This window comes from Eubalaena glacialis, chromosome 13 (genome assembly GCF_028564815.1).
Source record: "Eubalaena glacialis isolate mEubGla1 chromosome 13, mEubGla1.1.hap2.+ XY, whole genome shotgun sequence".
NCBI classification, from domain to species: Eukaryota; Metazoa; Chordata; class Mammalia; order Artiodactyla; family Balaenidae; genus Eubalaena; species Eubalaena glacialis.
In genome coordinates this window covers 68,998,662-69,023,578 of record NC_083728.1, presented here as the reverse complement: position 1 = coordinate 69,023,578, position 24,917 = coordinate 68,998,662, and the positions used below count along the sequence as shown (strand labels likewise).

The 24,917-nt window shown below is 49.0% G+C and overlaps 1 protein-coding gene across 2 annotated transcripts in view; it reads right to left on the bottom strand.

Annotated features, from left to right (window-relative positions):
* Positions 1-24,917, bottom strand: part of ABCC1 (ATP binding cassette subfamily C member 1 (ABCC1 blood group)) — a 131,537-nt gene that overhangs the window by 28,555 nt on the left and 78,065 nt on the right. For both annotated transcript variants that reach the window (XR_009703455.1, XM_061209642.1), the window contains exons 13-19: positions 18,342-18,488; positions 16,671-16,758; positions 13,910-13,985; positions 11,549-11,675; positions 8,567-8,743; positions 6,494-6,661; positions 4,588-4,771 (exon numbers count right to left, since the gene is read on the bottom strand). Coding sequence is in view for 1 of the 2 variants with exons in the window: in XM_061209642.1 (XP_061065625.1) it covers positions 4,588-4,771; positions 6,494-6,661; positions 8,567-8,743; positions 11,549-11,675; positions 13,910-13,985; positions 16,671-16,758; positions 18,342-18,488 (967 nt within the window). In the remaining variant the exon portion in view is untranslated. The remainder of the gene's footprint in view (positions 1-4,587; positions 4,772-6,493; positions 6,662-8,566; positions 8,744-11,548; positions 11,676-13,909; positions 13,986-16,670; positions 16,759-18,341; positions 18,489-24,917) is intronic.

Here is a 24,917-nt window from a genome sequence, read left to right as displayed (position 1 = left end):
TAGATGCCAGGAGCGTCCCCCTCCACCCACACTGGGACAACCAAACATGTCTCCAGACACTGCCAAGTGTCCCCGGAAGGCACAAATGTTCTCTACTGAAAACCGCCATGCTAGGTTTTAGGTTCCTAATAAAGAAACCAGAGAAAATAAAAATGTTCTATACCTTCCAAGTACAAGGGTTAATGAACTACTTTGTAACTCTCTTTGCAACCAAAACCAACAAACAAAAAGTATCCTAGAAACAGGATCATGCATATCCCTGGGGAGGGGTCAGTCTCCCCTAACCCCAAGCTTAGCTCCTATTCCCCATCCCAGGGAGAAAGAATCCCCTCACAGCAAACACTTGTCCTTCAGCCTGCGTGTTCTAAAAAACACCTGATTAATCCAATGAGGAAACAAAAGTTTCCCTTTAGAAGGAGCCAAAAATGTGGTTCAAACAAATCCAAGGTCACTGGCACTCAGAGATGACTACAGCTGAGCAAGACTGGACCCTGACGCCAAGCCTTATCGCCGGGGCCCCTCCACAGAGGTGGAAAGAAAGGGGGGAGGGCGTTTGATTTTTAGACCCACGGGCAGAGGACCTCTGTGACCTGCCCAGCTTGGGGCTGGGTGGCTGAACTGGGGAAATAACCCCACAGTGGTGCTAGGGTGGTGGATGGTATTTTCACCACTAAATTAAGTGCTGACGTGCACACAAAAAAATTTTTTTAACTGGCAGCATTCCATATTCTGCATAACCTGCTTTGGATATGCGGGCGGCTGGGGAGGAAGGGAAGGGAAAAAACTCAACAAGATATAAGGACAGTCCCTGCTCAGCTGGATAGAAAGGGGAGAGAGAGACCTCATTCTGGGAAAAAGATTCAGATAAACCCACACACGTCACTTTAGAAAGCATAGAGGGTTATTTTTGCCTAAATGCAGCCCACCAAGCAGGCCGGTGAAATACAGTGATCTTGAAGTTGCCACCACCCATCGTGTGACCTTGGCTTGACTTGGGCTAAGAGACAATCCGAGGAAGGAGACTCTGCAGCAAGAGGAAAGCAGCTTAGACTTACAGCAGAACCTTCCAACCACAGGAGCATGAACATGTAGAAACTCATTCCAACCTGGAGTTTAAATGCTGGAGGGAGCGTCAGCTATCTTGCACTGGCAAAAGAAAATACTTTTCTTTTAAAACCCCTAGGGTTTGTAGCAGCACTATTCATAATAGACAAAAAGTGGAAACAGCTCGAATGCTCATCAGCTGATGAATGAAACGTTGCGTGTCCACAATTCAACAATCAGAAGAAATGAAGTGCTGATGCAAGCTACCACAGACAGACCTTGGAAACATCAGGCAAAGTGAGAGAAGCCAGTCACAAAAGACCACGTTAAAGAATTCTGTTTATATGAAATGTTCAGAGTAAGACAAATCTATACAGAAAGCAGACTTGTGTGGCGGTCGTTTTGTGATGTATAGAAATATCAAATCACTATATTGTGCACCAGGAACTAGCACAGTGTTGCAGGTAAATTATACGTCAAAAAAAACCAAAAGAGAAAAACAGATCAGATTTGTGGTCACCAGAGGTGGAGGCGGGGAGGAGGAATTGGATGAAGGTAGCCAAAAGGTACTAACTGCCAGTTATAAGACAAATAAGTACTAGAAATATAACGTACATGATTAATATAATTAAAACTGCTGTGTGTACATATGAAATTTGTTAAGAGAGTAAGTACTAAGAGTTCTCATCACAAGGACAAAAATTTTTTTCTATTTCTTTAATTTCATATCTATATGAGATGACAGATGTTCACTAAACTTATTGTGGTCATCATTTCAGGATGTATGTAAGTCAAATCATCATGCTGAACACCTCAAATTTACACAGTGCTCTTTGTCAATTATGTCTCAAAACCGGAAGAAAAAAAAGAAAGTAGATGAGTGGTTGCCTAGGACTTGAAGGGCTGGGAGGAAATGGGGAGTGACTGCCAATGGGTATGAGGTTTCCTTGAGGGGGGTGAAAATGTTCTGAAATTGATCGCGGTGATGGCTGCACAAATAAAGTACTAGCATTTTTTTTTTTTTAAATCATTGAATTGGGTGAATTGTACAGTGTGTGAATTATATCTCAATAAGGGACTTATTAAAAACTACGAGGACTCCAGCAAACTCTAACACAGAGGAATGACGGTGTGCACTCTTGCTGTGTGCCCTCCCCTTTCTGACATTCAGTGGCTTCCTGCTGCACAGAGAACAAAACCCAAACTCCTCACCCTGAAGGCCCCGAAGGGTACCCACCCACACCCCCGCCAGCCTTGTCTCCCACCCTGTCCCTTGCCCACCACGGTGTGGCCACACTGGCCTCTTCTCTGTTCCTTGAACAGACCGAGCTCACGCCGGGCTGAGGCCTGTGCTGTTCCCTGTGTCAGAACACTGTTCCCCACAAAGGGCTTCCCTGACCACCCTGCCTGAGTTGCCCGAACCCCCATCACTCCCCAGCCCATTACCCTACGTGCTTTCCTTCACAGCACTTAATGCTGCATGACACCATCTTCATCTGCCGATTGCTTACTGCCTTTCTCTCCCACTAGATTCTGAGCTCCACGAGGGCAGGATTTGCCTATATTTTGTTCACTTCTGTCTCCTCAAAACCTAGAACGGTACTGTTATGGGCTGAATTATACTCCCCCCACCAACTAAATTCATATACTGAAGTCCTAACCTCCAGTACCTCGGAATGTGACTGTACGTGGACATAAGGTCTTTGTAGATGTAATAAGTTCAGGTGAGCTCATGAGGATGGACCCTAATCCTATGTAACTGGTGTCCTCATAAGAAGGGGAGATTTGGAGATAGAAACACCACAAGGAGAAGAACACCATGTGAAGATGAGGGCAGACTGGGGTGATGCTTCTGCAAGCCAAGGAATGCCAGAGATTGCCAGCAAACCACCAGAAGCTGGGGGACAGGCATGGAACCCTCACAGCCCTCAGAAGGGACCAACCCTGCTGACACCTTGACCTCAGACTTCCAGCCTCCAGATCTGTGAGAAAAGGCATTTCTGTTGTTTAAGCTACTCAGCTGATGGTACTCTGTTACAGTAGCCCTAGGAAAATAACACAAGCGCTTAACACATATTAGGTGCTCAGTAAACACCTACTGAATGACTAAATCAATGAATAGTAAATAGCTTTCTTAGTGATTGGCCCCATTCACAGGGACAGGGACCCGCCTGCCCCAGGCATAGAAGGGACAAGCTTCTTTAAGCCTCAGTTTCCTCACCAGTGAACTGGGAACCAAATCCTACCTCTTTCATGAAAAGTTGTTAGGAGGAGTCAAAAGGATAACCCCTGTCGAGGACAGAAGCCCCAGTAAGTAGTCAACAACCATTCGCTGTTGTGTGTCTTTACATCACAGACACCTCGATGACAACCCTGCCCACAGGAGTTGTGCAACGAGGCAGTCCTGCAGCCCCACCCCGGGGGAGAGCCAATCTGAGACCTGTTTGGGGACTAAGCATGTAACAAACACACCCCAGAGGCTCAGGGAGTCTGTAATTAGCTCCTGAAAGAGGGAGATCGGAGTAGGACAGGTGACCTCTCTTTAGTTCCACTCTTTTTAGCAACAGCTGAAACCAAAGCAGAAAAGGCATCAGGTGACCTCTTCTCTCTCCGTATTAACTCAGGTTGAGGCTCCGAGGAGGACCAGCAGAGGATCCATTCCAGATGCCAATCTGACATAAACACAGGGGAGCCTGGAAAGGCTGCCAACCAATTCCCTGAATTTTAAACCAACTAATAAGAGAGAGAACAGGATTCTCAGAAGCCTCACCCCATTTGCTTCAAATAAAGACAGGGTGAGCTCCCAGCCCAGAATTCAAAGCGTGCCTCTGGGACTATCCCTGCTCTCAGAGTCCTGACCTGGGAGGACAGAGCGGGTGTGGTGGCTGGGAAGCGGGCAGGTCTACCTGGACCTGGTAGATGCCAAGTGCATGAGGACATCAGAGGGGCACTCTTCCCAGGGAAGTAATAACAGCAGCTGTCATTGGTACCGTGCCAAAGGCTCCAGTAATCTAGCACATTCATTCTACACCAAGTGCCTGAAGGTTGGTTCTGTTGTTACACTGCTTTATCAGCAACGGCCGGACATCACACAGCTGGAAAGAGCAGCAGCTGGGGTTCGAAGCCAGGTCCTGCCAACTTCCAGCCTGCAGGCTCAGCCACCACGTTTGGCCTCATGACCCTCACATCTGTCCTGGATTATGGCACATATGCCATTGGCTTCTCACAGCCTCTTGGGAGCCAGGAGGACTGTAATTATCACTACCTCCATTTTTGCCACCAAGACCCTGAAACTCAACAGGCACAGAGCCTCATCGCAGAAAAGAGTGGGGACTTGCATCCAGCTCTGCTGACCCGGCTATAAAGCACTGGGGCCCCCTCTCACTTCAGCCCTGAAAGTCCTTCCAGATGGTTCCTGAGGGGGCCTGGCCCAACTCCCCATCTGATGCCCTGATGAGCTGCCAGGGCGGTTGGTGGGAACCTCCAGGGGACAACTGGGGCTGGACAAGGCACCACCCGCACCGGAGCCCCGCGCGGCCCTACCGTCGTCGGGCTCCCCCTGCTCCTGTTCGGCGCTGGCGTACGTGCGCAGGAACTCGGCAAAGGCCCCGTCCCGGGCCAGCAGCTCCTGGTAGGAGCCCATCTCGGAGATCTTGCCACCACTCATGACGATGATGACATCCACCTGGGGCAGGTAGCTGATGCCGTGCGTGACCAGGATCCGCGTCTGCGGGCAGAGACACGGCCACATCAGCGCATGCGCGCGAGAGGGAAATTCCCCGCCTCCCTCCGCCCACCTGGACACAGATCTCAACTCTGAGGCTGGACACGCGCCTGGGATGCAAGCGTGCCGAAGCATTCCAATCCGCACGTGCTTTCATTCAACACGCATGTGCCGGGAGCTGGGGTCGGGGGGCAGCAGGGAAGGAAACAAAGATTCCTGCCCCAGATTCCAGGGTCGGGGGAGAAATGACCGACGTAAGTAAAACACTGTGTGCTGGACGGTGAGCACACATTAGCAAAGGGGAAGGGATACCGAAGTGGTGAGGGGCGGTGCAATTTTAACAAGGGTTATGGGGGAGGTTATTTTTGAACAAAGATCTGGAGAAGAGGGAAGGAGGGAACCATGCATGTGTAGATGAATAAAAGAATGACACTGCTGCAAAAAATGTGCAGGCAGTAGCTGAATTTTTTTCAAGTTTCTCCCTCCCCGAAAAGAGTACAGAGTTTTGTACATGTGTATACATTTTATCTGACTATCTCAAAGTTTGGGAGGATGTTCATCAAACTGTTTACACAAGTTGGCAAACTTTTTCTTAAACGGTCAAATGGTAAATATTTTCAGCTTTATGGGCCCTCTGGTCGCTGCCAGGTCTGAAGGCAGCCATACACAAGACATAAACAGATGGGCTGGCTGTGATCCAATAACGCTTTATTTATGGAAGCTGATATGTAAGTTTAATGCAATTTTCCTGTCACAAAATATTTTTCTTCAGGTTTTCTCCAAGCAGTTAAAAACGTAAAGACCATCCTTAGCTGGTGGGCTGCCCAAGAAACAGGCAGCAGGCCAGATTTGCTGGCCCCTGCTTTCCGCAGAGGAGCTAGGGCTGCAGGATGAGGGAGAATCATTTTTGTAACTTTACATATACTTTCATACTCTCTGGTTTTGTTACTATAGACATATGTTACTTTGACAACAGCAAAAACAATTTTTTTAATATTTAAAAATTATACAGAATTTTTGTGGTGTGCATGGGAATGCTTACAACACGTTAAGTGGCATGAGGTTTACTATATCTAGGCATGATGTGATAATCCTATTAAAAAGCTTATATACACAGCAAAAAGACTGGAAAGAAATACAAAAATCTCTAAGTGGGGGGATTATGCATAACTGCTTTTGTTTTTCTCCTTCGTGGTTTTCTGAATTTGCTACATTTTTCCCATGGGCATGTCTTACTTTTTTAATGGGGGAGGGGGAGGAAGAGCCAGTTAACCTCCCTCCCCTATAATTCCCCTAAACAAATAAATTAAAAAATAATAAAAGAGGAAAGGAACTGTTTCCTGTCACATTAAGGTGTGGTGGCAGTTTTCCTGCTCAAACCTCTGTCCCTTAGCCCATGGCCATCTCAGCAGGGAAGGGAAAGCAGCCTCCCTGCTGACAGGGGATCTTGGGGTGGGATTTCCCTCTGCGAAGCCACCCCCCGTTATTTAATCAGGAAGAGAGTCTTCTTTTGGCCAAGTGGAGGCAATGACTTCCAGTCAGTGCCGAGGACATCCGCCTATAAAGACAAGAGCAAGAAGGCTGTCCCGGGAAGGCTGCCAAGGGAAGGATTAGAAACATGTTCTCGAGTCCAGTTAAGTTAAGGAATCCCAAAGGGGACACACTGCGACTTGACCAAAGAGTGACGGCCAGACCCAGACCCCGAGCCACCCGTGCAGCAGGTACCTTATTCTTCAGCATCCCCTTGGGGCCAACCACGTTTTCAAATATGTGCTTCCCCACGTGGGCGTCCACTGCCGAGAGGGGATCGTCAAAGAGGTAGATGTCGGAGTCGCAATACACGGCCCGGGCCAGGCTCACGCGTTGCTTCTGGCCGCCAGACAGGTTCACGCCCTGGGGAGAGACACGTTAGAATGGTGGGCCTCCTGGGAAGCAGAGACAGACAGAGGGGGCCACCTGCTCGGGATGCAGGAGACGGTGGCCGGAGGCCCTTCAGGGCTGCACCCGCCACCCGCGGATGGAGCAGGCGGCAAAGGCGTGAGATCACGCCTGCTCCGAAGTGGGTTCAAGTCCCGGCAGGGGGTTCGGCCTCAACTGTAAAACAGGCAAAGAGAAAACCTGAGCCTCCGGGCACTGCTGAGCAGGGCACTCGGCACAGTTGGGAAAGGGAGGCTGGTGGCACCAAACAGTGCTAGCTACAGGGAGGGCTCCTGATCTTGGAGTCTGGTTCTTACTCTGGATCACTCACTGGTGAAGCCACACAGTCAAGGCAGGCTGTGCCCTGGGGGTGCTGCAATCCAGCCTGTGTCCCACTTGCCGGCAGGAAGAGCACCATTTTCTAATTTGAACCAGGGCGCACAGCCCACACAGCCCTCCTGCAACAGATAACCCAGCATGACTTCCGTATCTGGCTGGAATCAAAGTGGACATGGGCTAACTGCCCAGCCCCTCTCCCAAGAGATGCCCACCCTCTCCATGCTCTGAGGTGGGGTCCTGGCAGCCAGGTTCATTTTGAGGGTCCCTCTGGCCACAGCTTGTTGGCCCAGGGCAGACACCAGACCCAAACTAAGCCAATCATGTCCTCTCCCTCCAGAATTTGGTACTGGGACCTAAACAGCGAAAGTGAGGAGTCTCCAAGTGGCAGAAACAGACACTTGTGAAAAAAAAGGGACAAAGCTGCGCAGAAAAGCAGAGACAAAAGACAGAGGAGGAACCAGGTTGCCTGTCCCAGGTTGCCTGTGAGCCCCACCACATTCCAGCCCTTGGATTCCAGGAGATGCATTTGTATCCTTAAACTCAGTTCTCACTGAGTTATTTTCTGCTTATACTACCAATAACTCAGGCTCCTTTTCTACTTGAAAACCCAGAAAACCCTAGTAATTTGTTTTTTCTTTCCAAGGAGCTGCAGATTTCCCTCAAATAAAAGAAATCATTCACCAACTAGCAAAGCTGGTGGAGCCACTGGCTTGTAACTAAAAGCAAGGATGGGAAAGCTCTTCGGTGCAGCTGTAGAACATTCACACTCCCCGAGCGCACACACGTAACCACTAGGGGGCACTCGAGTGAGCCAGCCAGGCAGAGGGGAAAGCACATGCAAAGGCCCTGAGGTGGGAAGGGGCTCAGGCAAGTCTTTTGGCCTCCTTTTCCTCAACCATTACATAGGGTTAACAGTAAATCCCATCTCATGGCTTGCTGTAAGGACAAAATACGTATAAAATGTTTAGCACAGTGCCTGGCTCATAGTAATTACTCAGTAAGTGTTAGCTATTGTATTATTTTTACCATTATCACAGTTTTGAAAGGAACTGTGGACATTTGAATCATTGACACCCCTCTTCCCTGTATAGTGCCCTTGGTCATGTGACAAAGTCACATGACTGCAAAGGTAGAGTGCACTTCCTGGTCCCTTGTCTTTGGGCTCAACCAAGTGATTTGCTTTGTGGGTAGAAAGGACAGTGTGCTTTAAGGGACATCACATTTTTTTTGTTGTTCTCTTGGGCTTCTGCTGCCGCCATTAGAAGAGCTTCCCCCTGTGGAGCTGCTGCCCCCTCACCTAGGCCCTAGCAAGAAGCCACGTGGGGCAGACCTGAGCCAACCCACAGCCTGGAGCCAGGATGAGCTGGCCGGCAACATGGAGCAGAGCCACCCAGCTGAGCCCAGCCTGGGTCACCAGTCACAGTCGACTCACCCATAAGTAGGAGAGTAAGTGTTTAACATCATAAGCCATTCAGATTTTGTAGTTGTTTGTTACACAGCAATAGCTGACTGATACAGGGGGCCATGCTGAAGCCTACTGACCTTCTCACCAATCTCTGTCCGGTCCCCACTGGGCAGGATTTCCAGGTCTGGGAGGAGGGCACAGGCTTCTATCACAGCCTTATAATACCGTTCCTGTAGCTGGCGTCCAAAAAGGATGTTTTCTCGGAGAGAAACATTCTGAATCCAGGCCTGCTGGGGGACGTAGGCCACTGAACCCTAGGAGGAAAGCGGAGAAGGCAGCAAGACAGACAGACTTGGTGAACAAGACAGCAGCCGGCCTACCCACCCACCAGGAGGGCCCTGCTTCACAAGACATCTTCATCACATCTATGGTTTTAACAAGAGGGAAGCTGAGTCCCAAAGGACTACAGGCACCAGGGCTGGGATCAGAGCCCATACTAGGTCAATCACTGGCCCCAACATTAGGAGTTCGAGAGCTGAAATCCTCGTTGATGAGATTACACTTACATGTTTAGTAACTATTCACTGAATGCCTACAGCAGCGAACAAAACACTTAGCTCCACTATATTGTACATCTGTAACTTATAAAATATTGTACATCAACTATACTTCAATTTTAAAAATTGAAAAAGAAATTAAAAATAAAATAAATTTTAAAATAAACAACAAAAACCTCCTAACTCCCAAGAATGGGAAGTACCTGAATGATTAAAAAAAAAAAAATGGTTTGATTATTGTTGTGGTAAATGCTAAGAGAGGAAAACATGAGACTTTTAAAAAGTCCTTTAAAAAGGGAGACTTAACCTATAATGGAAAAGAATCTGAAGAAGAGTATATATATACACATACAGCTGAATCACTTTGCTGTACACCAGAAACTAACACAACACTGTAAATCAACTGTACATCAATTAAAAAATAATACTTTTTTTTTTAAAAAGGGAGACTTAGGGACTTCCCTGGTGGCACAGTGGTTAAGAATCCATCTGCCAATGCAGGGGACACGGGTAAGAGCCCTGGTCCGGGAAGATCCCACATGCCGCAGAGCAACTACGCCCATGCGCCACAACTACTGAGCCCACGCGCTGCAACTACTGAAGCCCACGCACTGTAGGGCCCGTGCTCCACAACAAGAGAAGCCACCACAATGAGAAGCCCGTGCACCGCAATGAAGAGTAGCCCCCGCTCGCTGCAACTAGAGAAAGCCTGCACGAAGCAAAGAAGACCCAGCGCAGACAAAAATAAATTTAAAAAATTTTTTAAATAAAATAAAATAAAAAGGGAGACTTAGTTTGGGACATCAGGGAAGGAGTCCTTGAGGAAATTTCCTTGATGAAATTTAACCAAGGATGTCTGTATAAAAACTGTCCATTTCCAAAGTTGTTGTCTTTATTTCCACATAATGTAAGGTGTCAAGAGTGGCATGAGAATAAAGGTTAGGGGGAGGGCATTTGTTTCATTTATTTTAGTAATTGAAAAAAAATTTTAAACAAGCACTGACAGGTGAAAATAATTTGGTCTGATAAAGAGAAGAGGGAAGAGCATTTCAGTCGGAGGAACAGCACGTGCAAAGGCCTGGAGATGAGAGGAACTCGGCAAGTTCAAGGAACAAGAAGCCTGGTGTGACGGGAACATGCTGTGAGGGGAAGACAGACAGGAACGAGCTGGGAGGCAGGGGAAGGCAGGGGGGCTGGTGGTCCTAGTGAAGAGTATGGGCTTCACTGGAAAGGCAAAGGGGAGCCATCAAAGATTCTTCAATAAAGGGATTCTAGGAGGACAACGTTGGGAATGGAACCCAGGTAACCCAACTCTTCTGGGGCTAAACTGTCACAAAGCCTCACTGTACAACCCACAGATAATTCAGACACAGTATGCACAAGCCCTACCAACTAAAATATTTAGAAAAAAATAAACGTTTTAGACACATTTCTAACACTCCCCTTACCAAGGCAAAATAACCAGTCACAAATAAATCTATAACCTTATCAAACCAAATACTCAAGCACCCTCACTTTTTAGATCCATCATATCATTGTATTTAAGGCGTTTTTACTTTAAAACAGTGGTTCTCTCCTGGGGGCAACTTTGCCCCCCCAGGGGACATCTGACAATGTCTAGAGACACTTTTGGCTGTCACAACTTGGGGCTGCCATTGGCATCTAGTGGGTAGTGGTCAGGGATGCTGCTAAACATCCTACAATGCACATGACAGCCTCCACAGCAGAGATTACCTGGCCTGACATATCAATAGGGCTGCAGCTGTGGAAACCCAGGGTTAGTGAAACAGAACGCAATGTGGATCCCACCGTGATTTGGAATTTTCTTCCATTAACCTAGTTCACATTGCCCATTAATCTTACTTTATAATGTATATTTGAAAGTAATGACAGGTCATTTCTTAAAACAACGGCTAAATGTCATTAGTCTGGACCCAACTATTGTAATATACGCTTTCTCTAAGGCACACTAGGCTCAAGGGCATCATATAATCAGCAAAGGATTTTGCTCTGAAATGAAAACAATGGCACAAACCAGCATCCCCAAAAGTAGATTCCAGGAGACAGTAATTTTAGGGATTTAAGGAGTTGCTACACAGACAACAAAAAGATGCCCGCAAATGTGTCTGGGACACGCTGGATTAACCAAAGTTAAATAGGTTTTTTCTCCCTGCAGAACTTCTCAGAGCCTTTACTTTATTAATGTTTCTTATAAGTCTCCAAGAGGGAGGGAATCAGAATATGCAATATTTCCCAAGCTTGTTTGAGCCCAGGACTCTTTATTCCCCAAATATCCTGCAAGATGAGTTTGAGTTTGCTGCAGACCACGCTCCAGGAAATGCTTATCGAGTGCCCACTACATGCCGGGCACTATTCTAGGTGCTGAGACACAGCAGGAAATAAATGACACCACAATCTTGCCTCCTAGGATGGCAGAGAGAAGAGGAGAAAGAATGAAGCTGTTCCCACTTGATTAACAAGGTCATCATAAAAGAGAACACAATGTTGCCCTTGGCCTTCCCCTTGGCCATTAGTTACCCCACCCCCACCCAGGCCTCCTACCTTGATAGCCACGTGTCCCTCCACCTTGTCCATCTCAGCCAAGAGCGCTGAGAGCAGAGACGACTTCCCACAGCCCACCTGGCCCACCACGGCCACCAGGGAACCTTCCGGAATGGAGAAAGTGATGCTGAAACGACACGACATGCCCTGGGGCTCAGCTGGGGGTGCTCGGCCTGCCCAAGCTGGATGGACCCCGAGTGGAGAGAGTGACAGAAGGCAGGGCTGTCGCGAGCCTTCGAGGTCTGGAAACTCCTCCCGCCGCGTCTACGACGAGCTTAGCTCAGGGAACTGTCTCAGAGGCCTCTGCACCTGAGGCCCATGACAGGTGCCGGGATGCACCTGCATCTTAGAAAAGATCCCGCGGGACAGCCCCGAGGGGCTGAGCCACAATAAGGGGGGCCGAGCAGAGGGGATCAGCTTTGCCTGGGGGCGTGATGCAGGTGCCCAAGGGAGAGGACACCCCAAAACCAACTCTGGAGGAAGAGTGAGCGTGCCCCAGACCCAGGGGACAGCCTGAGGAAAGGCCCATGGGTGTGAAATCACAGGCGTGATCAGGGGTGGACACGTCGATGACACAAGATGAGGCAGGGAAAGTAAGGCCAGTCCTGAAGAGGTGGGTGGGTGGCGGCCAGACCCAAGAGGGCCTCAAAGGACACGCTTCCCAGCTGGGAGCCATGCAGGGGGTGAATCTGAGTTTCAGAAACACGTCTCTACAGAAATCGCCCTATGGCAGATAACAGTAATCGAAGTACAGTAAAATGGGCTCAGCACTGCCAGAAAGACTGGCCCCTCCAACGCGGACAGCAAAGTCGGAGTTGGGATTCCACCTACCCGGGGAAGAGCGGGTACGTCCAGGGCCTCCTTGGGTTCACCTACATCGGCTGCCTTCCAGCCACTGCTATTATGATTTCAACATATTGGTGGAAAGGCTGATGGATTTCGCTGCCATTGTTTAATTCTTGTGTACCTGTTGCGTGGTCACACTGATTGTTCTTTTGTTCTGTGCCGGGAGGGGAATGGATTAAGGGGCCAGAACAGAACAGGAAGCCCAGTGAGGCAGCTCCTGTGATCGTCCAGGTGAGACAGGAATATTTTATAGGCTGAGGAGAAAAAAGGTTTGGATGGAGAAATTTGTGGGGGATTCAAGGGGTGAGGAAGGGTGACTGGAACAAGAAGGTAAGGTCTTTGAGACTGGAAGGATGGAGGCAGGGATGGGGGCACAGGTACAGACTATTTAGTTGTGAAGCAGGACTAGAGAGAAAAGCTAAAATTGAAGCAGACAGAAGTTAAGTTAGACATAAGAAAGAACTTCCTAAACAAGCAGTCCCATCAAGGGAGGTGTTAACACAGATTCTTTTCTCTGGAGAGTTTGACCCTTGCCCCTTCCCCACGTTCCCAGATAAAAACAGCAGTAATTTGGCTACCCAGTTAAGGGAGCAATTATTCAGGGGCATGGAGGATAAACCTGGCCCCTAAAAATGTCCCATCTGGCCCTGTGTTTGGGGGACTCCTTAAGGAGGCTTAAAGGAGCCCCTGGGCAAGGCCTCCAGTCAGAAAGAAATCAGAGGCAATTGACAAGTTGCCCAGGGAATCAGGTCAATTCCCTGGATGCTGTGATTTGGAAAAATAAGGACTGGGGTGGGCAGGGTCCCAGATGTGGAAATGGTGTGAGAAAGGGTAAGCCAGGCAGCTGGGGGACCTTGGAGAGGATGGAGAACAATCCATCCTGATAGCAAATGAGAGTGGACAAGAATTCTTTTCAGCTGACCCAAGCCTTCCTGCCACCAGTGGCGGCATCACGGCCTCAGACCCAGCCTGGCCGATCGGTGCACTCAGTCTCTTCTGGCCCAGTGACTGGCTCAGGGCGGGGCACATAACCCAACTTGGGCCAATAAGAGGCAAGTGGGGCTCCTGATGAGGTAGGAGGGACACTTAGAGTCAACGGGGGCCATCTGGATCGTGAGGGGGGAGGACGTCTGAAAAGGAAGCAGCACAGATGGAAGGGGAACAAAGACGAGATGGAGAAAGTCTTGATGGCATTGTCTGAGCCCCTGGATCAGTGTCCCTGAAAGGGAACCTTCTCAGTTATGTGAACCAGAAATTTCCCTTTGTTGCCTAAACCTATCTGCTATCTGTACAAGGTTTCTGTCACCTACAGTCTGAGGGAACTCTCTGAGCCAGGCACACTCTCAGCTGCTTCTCCCTGAAGCCCAAGCAGGTGTGACTGGATCTATCTGACAGACGAGCCAAACTGAGGCTCAGAAAGGCTGTGACCTATTCACGGTAACAGAGCTGGAGCGTGGCTGGAATTCAAACTTGTGTTTGCCCAGAGCCCCGTGGCTTTCTCCACGTCCCACTTACCCATGCAGCGTGGGAGGGTCGCTCCTGGCCCAAGTGAACGTGGCATTCTTCACGGTGATGCTGTTTGTGGCCCCAGCTGGAAAGCACCAGAGACAATATGTCAGGCGTAGATGAAGCCACGGCCTGAGCGTGAACAGCAGGCGCTTACTTTTTGTTTTTCCTAATCAAGTGGTTCAACTCCAGCTGCTAGCCACTCACGCTAGGCATTATCTGGTTACATCAGTCACCGTTTCTAAAGAACTTCAACCAGCAGCTCTGGAGGCGGCCTCAGACCCAGAGAGCAGCAGGAAACCGCGAGAGGGCTCTGCCTTTGAAAGATAGGAGGCTGCACCATCTGGAAAGGTCGGGGGACCCCTGGGGGCCTCCCTCACTCAGTCTTGGGAGGTTCCGGCAGCTCTGGCTGGGTGGGTCGAAAAGAAGCCAAGGTCACGCGGCACAAGCGGTGCCCTCATGCAGACGCCTGCCCATCAGCTTGGGCTGGCCCAGGGCCCTGACTACACCTCTGGGGCCCCTCCTTTATGTTCAAAGCGGGGTCCTTTGCCCTGAAACTCCTGGATTCCAGGGCAGCCTCCTAACTCACCTCCCTGCATCCCCTCTCCCCCGCTCCCTCCAGCCACCCTGCTCACATCACAGCAAGTCAGTCTTCCTAAAACATAGGTCACTGTAAACTGTGCAAACTCAGGGATGGAACAGGAAGTCGGGAATCGTGGCAGAGGAGGGGAGGGTGCTTAAGACGAAGCCTGCGTCATATGGACCCTCTGTGATTCTAGCACCTCTGCCTTCATCTACTTTCGCTCCCCTTATTTTCTTTTTACTCCATGCCCCTCACTTACAAAAACAACTTTTGACTCAATTATGAGCCAACTTAAAACCATCTAGAGAGAAGATGGGGGTGTTTTTAAGTTGTCAAATGAAGAAATAAATTCCCCCACCCATCAAAGAAACAACTGTGGAGAGAGGAAGTTACTGGTTAACCTAACTTAACCTCTCCCTCCCCCATCACCCCCCTGAAACAGAGAACAAGGAGGAAGCTGGAAGGTGCTATTTAAGGAATTTAAGAAAAGCCACTTGAGTCGGTCAAGCTAGAGGCTGCAAGACGTGGCCTGGAGCTGCCAAGGGGGCCCCACCTGGCACCCAGAGAATGTGGGTAAACATAAAGTCTAACCGCCCGGGAGACTGCCGTCAGGGCAGGAAGTGGGGCTGAGGCCTGGGCTGAGGCCCAGCGGTTTTCCAGTGTGACTCCTGTAGTGAGCTGTGAACAACTTCAAGAGCTCGAAACCTCCTAGGATGCCCCAAATTTCAGCCCTGTGTATGCAGGGAAATTTGACCCTGGTAGATGGCATCATTCCGCATCGTGCGTGCGTGTGTGTGTTCACATCTGTGTATGTGTGTGTGTGAGAAGGGGGAAGTGACTCGGTCCTCACACAGCAGAAACTGGACGACCACGGGCCAGGGACATCGGGAGGGAGATTCCAGCGAGCAGTGGTTCTCAACTCGGGGTGACTTTGACCCCCGAGGGACACGATGTCTGGGGACATTTTTAGTTGCCAAAACTGGGGTGGGTGCTACTGGCATCTAGTGGGTAGAGGCCAGGGGTGCTGCTCAACATCCTATAATGCACAGGACGCCCCCACAGCAAAGTGATCTCGCCCCAGATGTCAGTGGTACCGAGGCTGAGGAACCCGGCCCCCAGGCCGACCGCCTCTCACACATACTGGTGAAGGGACGACCACCATGATCTTCGTTTGGTGGGCACTGTGCTGGGGTGTTTTCACGTCACTGAGGACATCTGAATGCCTGCTAGGTGCCAGGCACCGCTCACACGTTATTACCGATATATACACACATTCCCTCTTCTGACCGTATCTACTGGGCTCGGGAGCCAGACTGTGTGGGTTCAAATCCCCGTGCTGCCACTTCCTAGCTGGAAAACCACAGGCAAGTTACTTAACTTCTTCTCTGTGCCTCACTTTCCTCGTCTGTAAAATGGGATTGATAATGGGATCAACCTCACAGGGGTGTGATGAGGAGAACCTTATGCAAAACAGATTCCTTAGAACAATGACTGACACATAGTAGGTGCTCAATAAATCTCAGTGCGGAGATGCTGTACAGTGGGTGAGAGCACAGAGTCTGCTGACGGGCCACAGGTGTGAATCCTGACTCTACTTCTTGTTGGCCATGAGAGTTACCCAGGTGAGTCTCCTCATCTGTAGGTGGGGGCACCTCTCCTTGAGCTGCAGTGAGCAACGGACGGGTGAGTACGGTGACGTCCTTAGGACGGGACGCGCGTGGCGGGAGTGTCATTTCAGCAAAAGTGGTCACTACCATTAGTGCTATTAATATTTATTATTAAGTGCCTGGAAATCCCTGCTCAGGGGGGTTGACTGGGAAGGATAAATTAATAAGCTACAAAATAAACAAACCTACCAATAAAAATCCATGTAACACCCAGCCAAAGAAAGGCACCTTCATTTCCATTGCCCAGGTGGGGAAAGTGAGGCTCAGAGCACCGAAGTGACCTGCCCAAGGCTGCACAGCTAATGGGGGTAGGGGGTTGGTCAATCTCCAACATCCTTGATTTGCCCGTCCATCTGCCCAGTATGGAATCAAAGCCCAGGCCCTGGAACCCGGCCCTCAGGGGTGGACCTCGCCCAGGGAGGCTGCCTCTCAGCAAGAAAGCAAGATAACAGAAGTGCAAGTTCACCCTCCTGGGAAGACTAGGTAAGACCCCACATCCGCCCACTCTCCTAGGACACACCATCTTTGATGGGCCATCGCTGGATGCTGTCAGGCTCCAGCTCCTCGTGGGAGAGGAAGATCCTGAGGCGCTTGAGGGAGACACTCGCCTACACAGAAAGCAACAACAAGGTGTAGTTATTTTGAAAAACATCTCTGCAAAACAGACCAAGGCTAACTTACAGTGGTTTCCCCTGGGTGCGGAGGGGCCCACATCCTCCCTTATTTCTGAAGGTTCTGCAGTGCCTACACCTTAGAATAAAAAACAAAAAGCGTTTTGGTTCTTGTTTGCTTTCCTTTAAAAGCCCACAACCGGTATTAAAAAAGACGGCGGGGGACTATCATAGCTGACAAGGGACCTAAGAAACAACCGAAGGCAATGTCCCCGTTTAAGACAAACTTGCGACTCGGAGATAAACGTGTCCTGGAGATCAAATGCATGGCACGGTGGTTACGGCCAACAATACTGTATAATAAACTTCAAAGTTGCCAAGAGACTAGAACTTAATGGTTCCCCTCCACAAAAAAAGAAATGATAATCGTGGCACGTGACAGGAGTGTAGCTGACGCTATGGCGATAACGGTATAGCAACATATCCACGGATCCAATCACCACGTTGTACACGTTGAACACAATGTGAATTATGGTTCAACAAAAATAAATTTTAAAAAAAGCAAAGGTCCTGATTCAAACAGCCCAATGGTAAGGACATTTCTGAGATAATCCAAAAAATTTTAATATGAACTGGGTATTAAGAGATTACTGTTAATTTTGTTAGGTATGATAATGGTGTTATACTTATGTAAGAAGAAATTCATGCTGAAGTATTTATGGGTGAAATGCCAAGAGGTCTGTGATCTGCTTTAAAATTCTTCGGCAAAGAGAGAAAGGAATGAAGGGAAGGAGGAAGACAGAAAAACGATCAGACAAAGTAACTGTGGCAAAATGTTGAATCTGGGTGACAGGCACACAGCATTCTCATGCTATTCGCTCCACTTCTGTGTATATTTGAAATTGTTCATAATAAGAAGGGGTTTTACTTGCTTATTTTTTTAAAAAAACCTTGACCAGGGCTTGTACAACCAAATCTTAATCTTAATTTGTCTATGTGGCTAAGAAAAGGTTTTCACGGGAAAATGTGCAAGGCTAAGGAGAAGAGTGTGACAAACGCTGTCGGCAGCAAAGTGCAGGAGCTTCAGATGGTGCAAGTGTGACTGAGCGGTTCCCTCTCGTTACAGAACCACCTCAGGGGCTGGGGGGATTATAGGGGGGCCAGCTGGGGTTTTTCAAATGGTGAGCCAAGGCCTGTGAATGGGTTGCAAAACCAATTTAGTGGGTCAAAAGCTGCATTTTTGAAGACACAGAACAGGATAAGGTAGGGCAGGGTGGAACAGACTCGATCAAAATAGAAGAGGATCAAATGTTTCAGAAAGAATCTTGCAGAGCTTAGGACAGCCTAGCTGCAATAACTTGTTTCATACACTCGAGTGTGTGTCGAGAAGTAAAACGTATGTCTCTCTTTGGGGCAGGACCAAAAAAGCATGAAGGCCACTAGTCTTGAGCCTTGATAAGCCCCCCGGCCACAGTGGGACGGGTTGCCCAGCGGGAGCTGCATCCAGGGGGATTTTCATGCCCTTTTGCTTTGTTTCCCCCAGAGACCCCCTCTCTGAAGTTCCCCAGCCTCGCCTGTACCTGCACGATGCTGCTGATGACCATGGGGAGAATATTCAGGGGGAAGCGAAGGATGTTGAACAAGGCCAAGGACACGAAGGCCTTCTGGGCATCCAGGATGTTGTTCTTGTCAATGGTCACGTAGACGGCAAACGTACACAAGGCCACCTGCAAGCAGAAGGCCAAGTCAGAGTCCCAGTCACAGAAGCAGTGACACGCGCCCGGGGAACTTGCTCCAGCCTCCTGGTGTGAGCTGCAGCGGCTGACGACTGGCCTCTGGAGGCAGCAGAAATGCCCGAACAGTGTCTAGCACAGAGCAGGCACTCACTAAACACCCAGAGAACGAACTGGATAAACCAATGACCAGAAGCCAAAAGTCCGGGCCATTCCCACCAACATTCTCCATGGGACACCGGATGGCATTCTCAGGGTCCCTCAACATCACCAAGCATGATCCCACCTCCGGATCTTTGTTCTTGCAGTTCCCTCTGCCCAAAACGACCTTCCTATCCAGACGGTGGCCTGGTTACTCCCTCTTCCCGTTCCAAGAGGCTGCCCTACCCAAAACAGCCCTGCTACTTCCCTCCATCCTTTTATCCTGGTTTATTTTTCTTCATAACACCTATCACTACCTTACATTGTAAGATTATAGGTATTTATTGTCTGTCTCCTGCAGTGTGAAATGCAAACTCCATAAAGGCAAGGACTTTTGTACACGGCTGTATCCTCAGGGTCTAGAATGACCCCAGGCACATCGGAGCACCGAGACCTCACGTAAGTCACCTCCTCTCCCCGTGCCTCCGACATCTCATCAGTGAAATGGATGTGGAGGATCTGTGCTACTGTTGAAAGCTCCTTCCATCTCAGAGTATAGGGTTTTATACCCCCAGGAAAGGAACATAGGTTTTCAAAAAAAAAAAAAAAGAAAAAAGGAAAACAAACAGCCAAGGGTCCCCCAAAGGCTACTCCCTTCCCCACAAAGTCAGACCTGCCTTAAGCCTTGCAGTGGGGCCTGGGATTTCAATTCCCAGGCAATCGGAATTTGGGTTTGGTTGTTTGAGACAGCAGCACCTCACCTCCCTTGCCAGGAAAAAGGAAGGACCCCTGAATAATCCAAGGCTGGGCTGCGTGGCTTAGGAGGGAAAAGATCAACAGGTGGATCTCCATGCCCCGCCCACCTGTTGGCCCCCGAGCAGTGCCAGGTGTTGCCGGAGGAGGCTAATAACATCCCCCCTGAGATCACCTGGTATACACCACCAAAGCAATCTGGAAAACCGTGCACCCTGGCAGATGGGCAAAAGTCTCTACCCCATGCTAGTCCCAGGCGCCAAGGGCCATTAAAGGCTTTCCCTAGGGGAAACAAATTGCCCGGGACCTCATTCTTGAGCTCAGGGCAGATGTCTGGCGATCAGGAGATTGCGGAGTGGCCAAGATTCTGGTGTGGATGCGGTCCAGGGTATTTTCAGGGTCTCAGCTGCCTCATTTCTTTGTTACCTATTAAAAGGTCCTACATCTTAAAAATTAAATCCATAAGCTCTGCCTGTTTATCAGCTGTGTGACCCTGAGCTGTGATGTCACCTCAGCTCTCCAAAGGAGCCTCTGTTTTTCCATCTATAAAATGGGGATCATGATATGTGTTCGCAGGGCTTCTGGCAGCAAGGAATCAGGCACTTCTGCAGAGTGCTTAGCCCTGTACCTGGGGCACAGTAAAATGCAGTAGATAGTGGCTGTTTTATTTCTTGTTTCAGGACTTGGTCCAAACTCCTTGGACTATTTTTCCAAAGAGTCTATTAACTGGGTCCCAAGAACAAGGCACTGGAAAGCAGGGCTGGTTCCTGTTCTGGTTCTGACATTAACGAGCGAGGTGACCCTGAGGGAAGACATAGAAATTTTCCAGGATCCTTGGCCAAGAGGGAGGTTAGATGCTCAAAAAGCCACTGACACCCGATCCCTGGGATGGCTGCACACACAGGTCCCCTCCTCCAGGTAGTGATGACGCACTTGCCTCTTAGCCAGAGATTCTCCTCACTCAAAACTCTCTAAACACATCCACGCAGAGGAACAGTATTCAGCCATAAAAAGGAATGAAGTGCTGACGCCCACTACGACATGGATGAACCCTGAAAACATGATGCTAAGTAAAAGGAGACAGACACAGAGGCCACACGTGTTATATGATTCCATTTAAATGAAATATCCAGAATAGGCAAATCTACAGAGACAGAAGGTAGATTAGTCGGTGCCTGGGGATGGGGGGGAACTGGGGGATGGGAGTGACTGCCAGTAAGTACAGGGCTTCCTTCTGGGGTGATGAAAGTGCTCTGGAATTAGACAGTGGAGATGGTTGCCCAACCTTGTGAATATACTAAACACCACTGAACTGTACACATAAAAGTGGTGAATTATATGTCAATAAAAATAATAAATTAAAAAAATAATAATCTCTCCAAAATCAGTCTATTTTACTCAGTACAGAAGCCAAAGTCTTGACTCAGGCTCCAGGGGCCACCTGATTCATAAACGTCCCTTTTCTGAACTCTTGTGCCCTCCTCTCCTACCACTCTCCCGCCTCCTTCCCTCTGTTCCAGCCCCGCTTGCCTCCACGATTATTCCTTTTTGGGGCAACACAGTCCTGCCTCAGGGCCTCTCTCTCTTCCCTCTCCCTGGTCAGGCCCCTGACCTCCATTAGGTTAAGACTCAAGTATCACCTTCTCAGTGAAGGCTCTGATCATCCCTTTTGTTGTTGTTGTTTGTTTGTTTGTTTGTTTTTGGCTGCGCTGTGCAGCATGGGGGATCCTAGTTCCCCGACCAGGGATCGAACCCGTGCCCCCTGCAGTGGAAGCATGAAGTCTTAACCACTGGACCGCCAGGGAAGTCCCATGATCATCCTATTTAAAAACTGCAAGCCCTCCCTATCACTCTAACCAGAACCTTTTTTTCCCATAGCATTTATGACAGTTTAGCATACTATATATTTATCATGCCTGGTGTGCATTATCTGTCTCTCCCAGTTAGAATGAATGAACACCCCATGAGCGTGCGGATTTTTGTCTTTAGTATTCACTGCTCTATCATCAGTGCCTAGGACAGCACCTGGATCATGGCAGATACCCAGGAAATGTTTGTGGGTGGGTGGATGGATGGGTGGGTAGACAGATGGATGGAGAGGTAGGTAGATGGATGGGTAGGCAGGTGGATGGATTTGCCCAAGGGCGAGAAAGCACACACTCAAGGGTGTCTCTTCAGCAACAGAGAAAATCAGGCCTCAGGCATCTCACCACCAGAATATCCCAGCTCCACTGGCCCAACTGATAGGGTTGCTGCTGGCAGCACAGGAAGCGCATTAAGAGGGAGAAACATCGCGTGGCCCTCGTCAGATCCACATCATCCACTTCTCCAGGAAGCAGAGGTCACTCATTCATCCATCAATTATTAATTGGGCACCTACTGTGTGCCAGGCACTGTGTGAGGCAGCCTTGGAGATCCTGAGATGCACGGTCTAGTGGGGAACAGATATGCACCAGGGTCTCTCTAGCACGAGTGTCTGCAAGTGTGTGGAGGCGGCTGGGGAGCTGGGGTTTGCTACAGCCTTAAAGGGGGAGGGTCCAGGGTGCGAAAAATCCTTCGCAAACAAGGAAGAACTACCGCCCCCCTCTGAGTGCTAAAAGAGCCTCCCCCCATGCTGAGAAATGGGGCAAATGACGGAACCAACTTCCCCAGCCCAACCCCTAAAAATCTGCCATCTCTTCATGAGGACATCTGCTCCTTCTGCCTGGTCGGCATCCACTCTTGTTGCTGGTGACAACACATCAGTTTTCCTTTGGGGAGCTGAACCTCCCCCAACCTCAGTCCATGAGCTTCAGCCACAGATGAACTGCCCACACCGGACCCGACCCCAATCTCCAAAGAAGCCACATGACCCAGGCCTGGCCAATCCAAGCATCCCTGCTCCCTGGCCCGGCCAATCCAAGCATTCCTGCTCCCTGGCCCGGCCAATCCAAGCATCCCTGCTCCCTGGCCCCAGTGATTCAGGGACAAGCATGCAGCCAACCGCAACCAATGAGACTCAACCCCACAGCTTTGCAGGAACTCATGGGAAAAGGGCAGCTCTCTCCTTGGTTACTGTGGTTACTGAGATGACAGAATCAACTGTAATCACATGGCGAGTTCCCATCTGACAAAGAAACCACCATGGAGAAAGCAGAGCTGGGAGACAGAGGAGGAATTATACCCAACATTACCGCTGGAGCACCTAGGTCCAGCCACACCTGAAACCCCAGTTGTGCTTAAAACCAGCACCTTCCTAGACTTTTCAGTTTTGTGACTCAAAAATCTCCCTTTCGTTTTTTTACTCTAGTGGACCTAAGTTAGGTTTCTGCCACTTGCAAGATAGTTCCTGACTAATACAGTTTATTCAAATCTTCTGTCCATTCATTTAGTCAGTCATTCCTCTACATACACCTAGTGAGTGGGTACCATTTGCCAAGTCCTCTATGTTCTAGGGATACAAGCAAAAAAAGACAAGGTCCATGTATGTTCTGGTCAGCAGAGAACTGCACAACAGGTAATTATTCTAAAGCGTATGGAATGATAATTATTCAAAGAAGGGACAGACATACAGGGCACAGAAAAGGCAAGAAGCTCACAAATCTTCCAAGAGAGCAAATGCTAAATACTGACAGGGATGCTATTTTAGGAAAGTGCACTAGGTGGACATGAGGACATGATAAATGCCAGGCTCTATATTCCAGAAAAACAGTCCCATCAATCCTGCCACATGGCATCCCCATTCCTGCCTGACCTCCCCAGGCCTCTGTCTTCCATCACACCTACCAGTGGGTAAACACCACGTCATCCTTGAAGTGCAGGAATTCACCAGTGGAAAGCACATGCAAACACCTTCCAAGGGAACCGAAGGCCACATATTTTATCCTAATGTAGTCAGAGGCTTCAGTGTCTCAGTCAGGGCCAAGGTCCCTGACTGACCCCTGGGCTCATCTGTTTCATGCCAAACAGCTGAACCAACACCGTCTCTGGAAGCCCATCATCACCCAAAAACTTAATGGCAAATTCAAGGTCAAGAAAAGCCAGTCCCACTCTTAAGCATCTCTTGCTGTGGCCTCCTAACGGAAGCCAGGGCAGGAGATGATATTTGAAGGGTTAGCAGTGTGGGTGACAAGCTGGAAACTGCAGGTTTTGTCAGAGGATCTGATGTACAGAGCAAAGGGTTACGGGGAAAGGGGGAAAGGTCCCCTTCGTCCTAAGTGTAACACAACCCACCGACTAAACCTTATTGCCTGACCCTTCTGACTGCAGATCTTTTCCTATTTTAAAAAATGCAATCCAAATGCCTTGAATTTCTGTGTGATTTGCTATCACTTGCATAAAAGTAAAGTAAATAAAAGAGATGTTTAAGTCTGATTACATTTATTGCATATAGTCAATGTTATGCTGGTATACATGCAGGCTCTCTCTGGAAATACACAACAGAAAGTGGTATGGAGAAGGAAGCTAGGTGATGGGGGTCTGCGGAGAGAAAGAGCAGTGCCTTTCACTGCAGACTGGTGGTTCTCAACTGGGGGACATTTGGCAATGTTTGGAGACAATCAAAAATTGACTGACATAACTGGGGAGGTGGGGGGGAGAGGTACCACTTGGCGTCTAGTGGGTAGAGGCCAGGGATGCTGCTTAGCATCCTACAATGCACAGGACAGCACCACAACAAAGACACAATGAATTATTGGGTCCCAAATGTCAGCAGTGCTGGGGTTGAGAAACTCAGCTGCAGACCCTCTTTGGAACAGCTTTAACTATTTTTACCATGCGAATGCATTACTTTCTGTTTTTAAATTAAAATGTATCATATATACAATAAGGACTATTTAGCAGTTGTATTTAATACATAGAGACTATTTAACAGTTTAAAAAAATAGAACGAACATCCTCTATACCATCCAGTCTTATATTTTTACTTTTGAAAAAAACCAAGAGAGTCGCTAAGGACCTGGGGAAAGCTGGAGAGACTGGAGTATGAAAAGAATGAGACAGCAGACCCTTCCAGCCTGGAATGCTGGTGTGTTTGAGCCGGAGGGGATCTTAGGGAACACAGAATCTCAGAACAGCTAAGAGACGTCGCTGCTTGGGCCAACTCCAGTCAATTGGCAGCGGTCACCTGGAGGGTTGCTCGAACATAACTCAGTGGGAGAGAGCACCACGACAGACCGGGGGTGTCTGCTGTGGTATGGGGGCGGGGGAGGGCAGGGCCCGAATGTCACATCCCTGGGGCCTAACCCCTTCATCTTTCACGCTCAAAAACCCAGAGGCAGGGAGGTGAAATGACTGCTGCAGGTCACACCATGAGCTGGCAGGAGAATTCAGCAGGGGTCCTGACTCTCAGCAAATCATTCCATTCCTCTAAGCCAGGGCTCAGCCAACTATGGCCTGTGGTCTACCCATCTGTGTCTGGGCCCATGAGCTTAGGATGGATTTTATATTTTTAAAGGATCAAAAGAAATCAAAATATTTCATGACACATGAAGAGTGTATAAAATTCAGATTTCAGTGTCTGTAAAGTAATTTTTACAGGAACACGGCCAC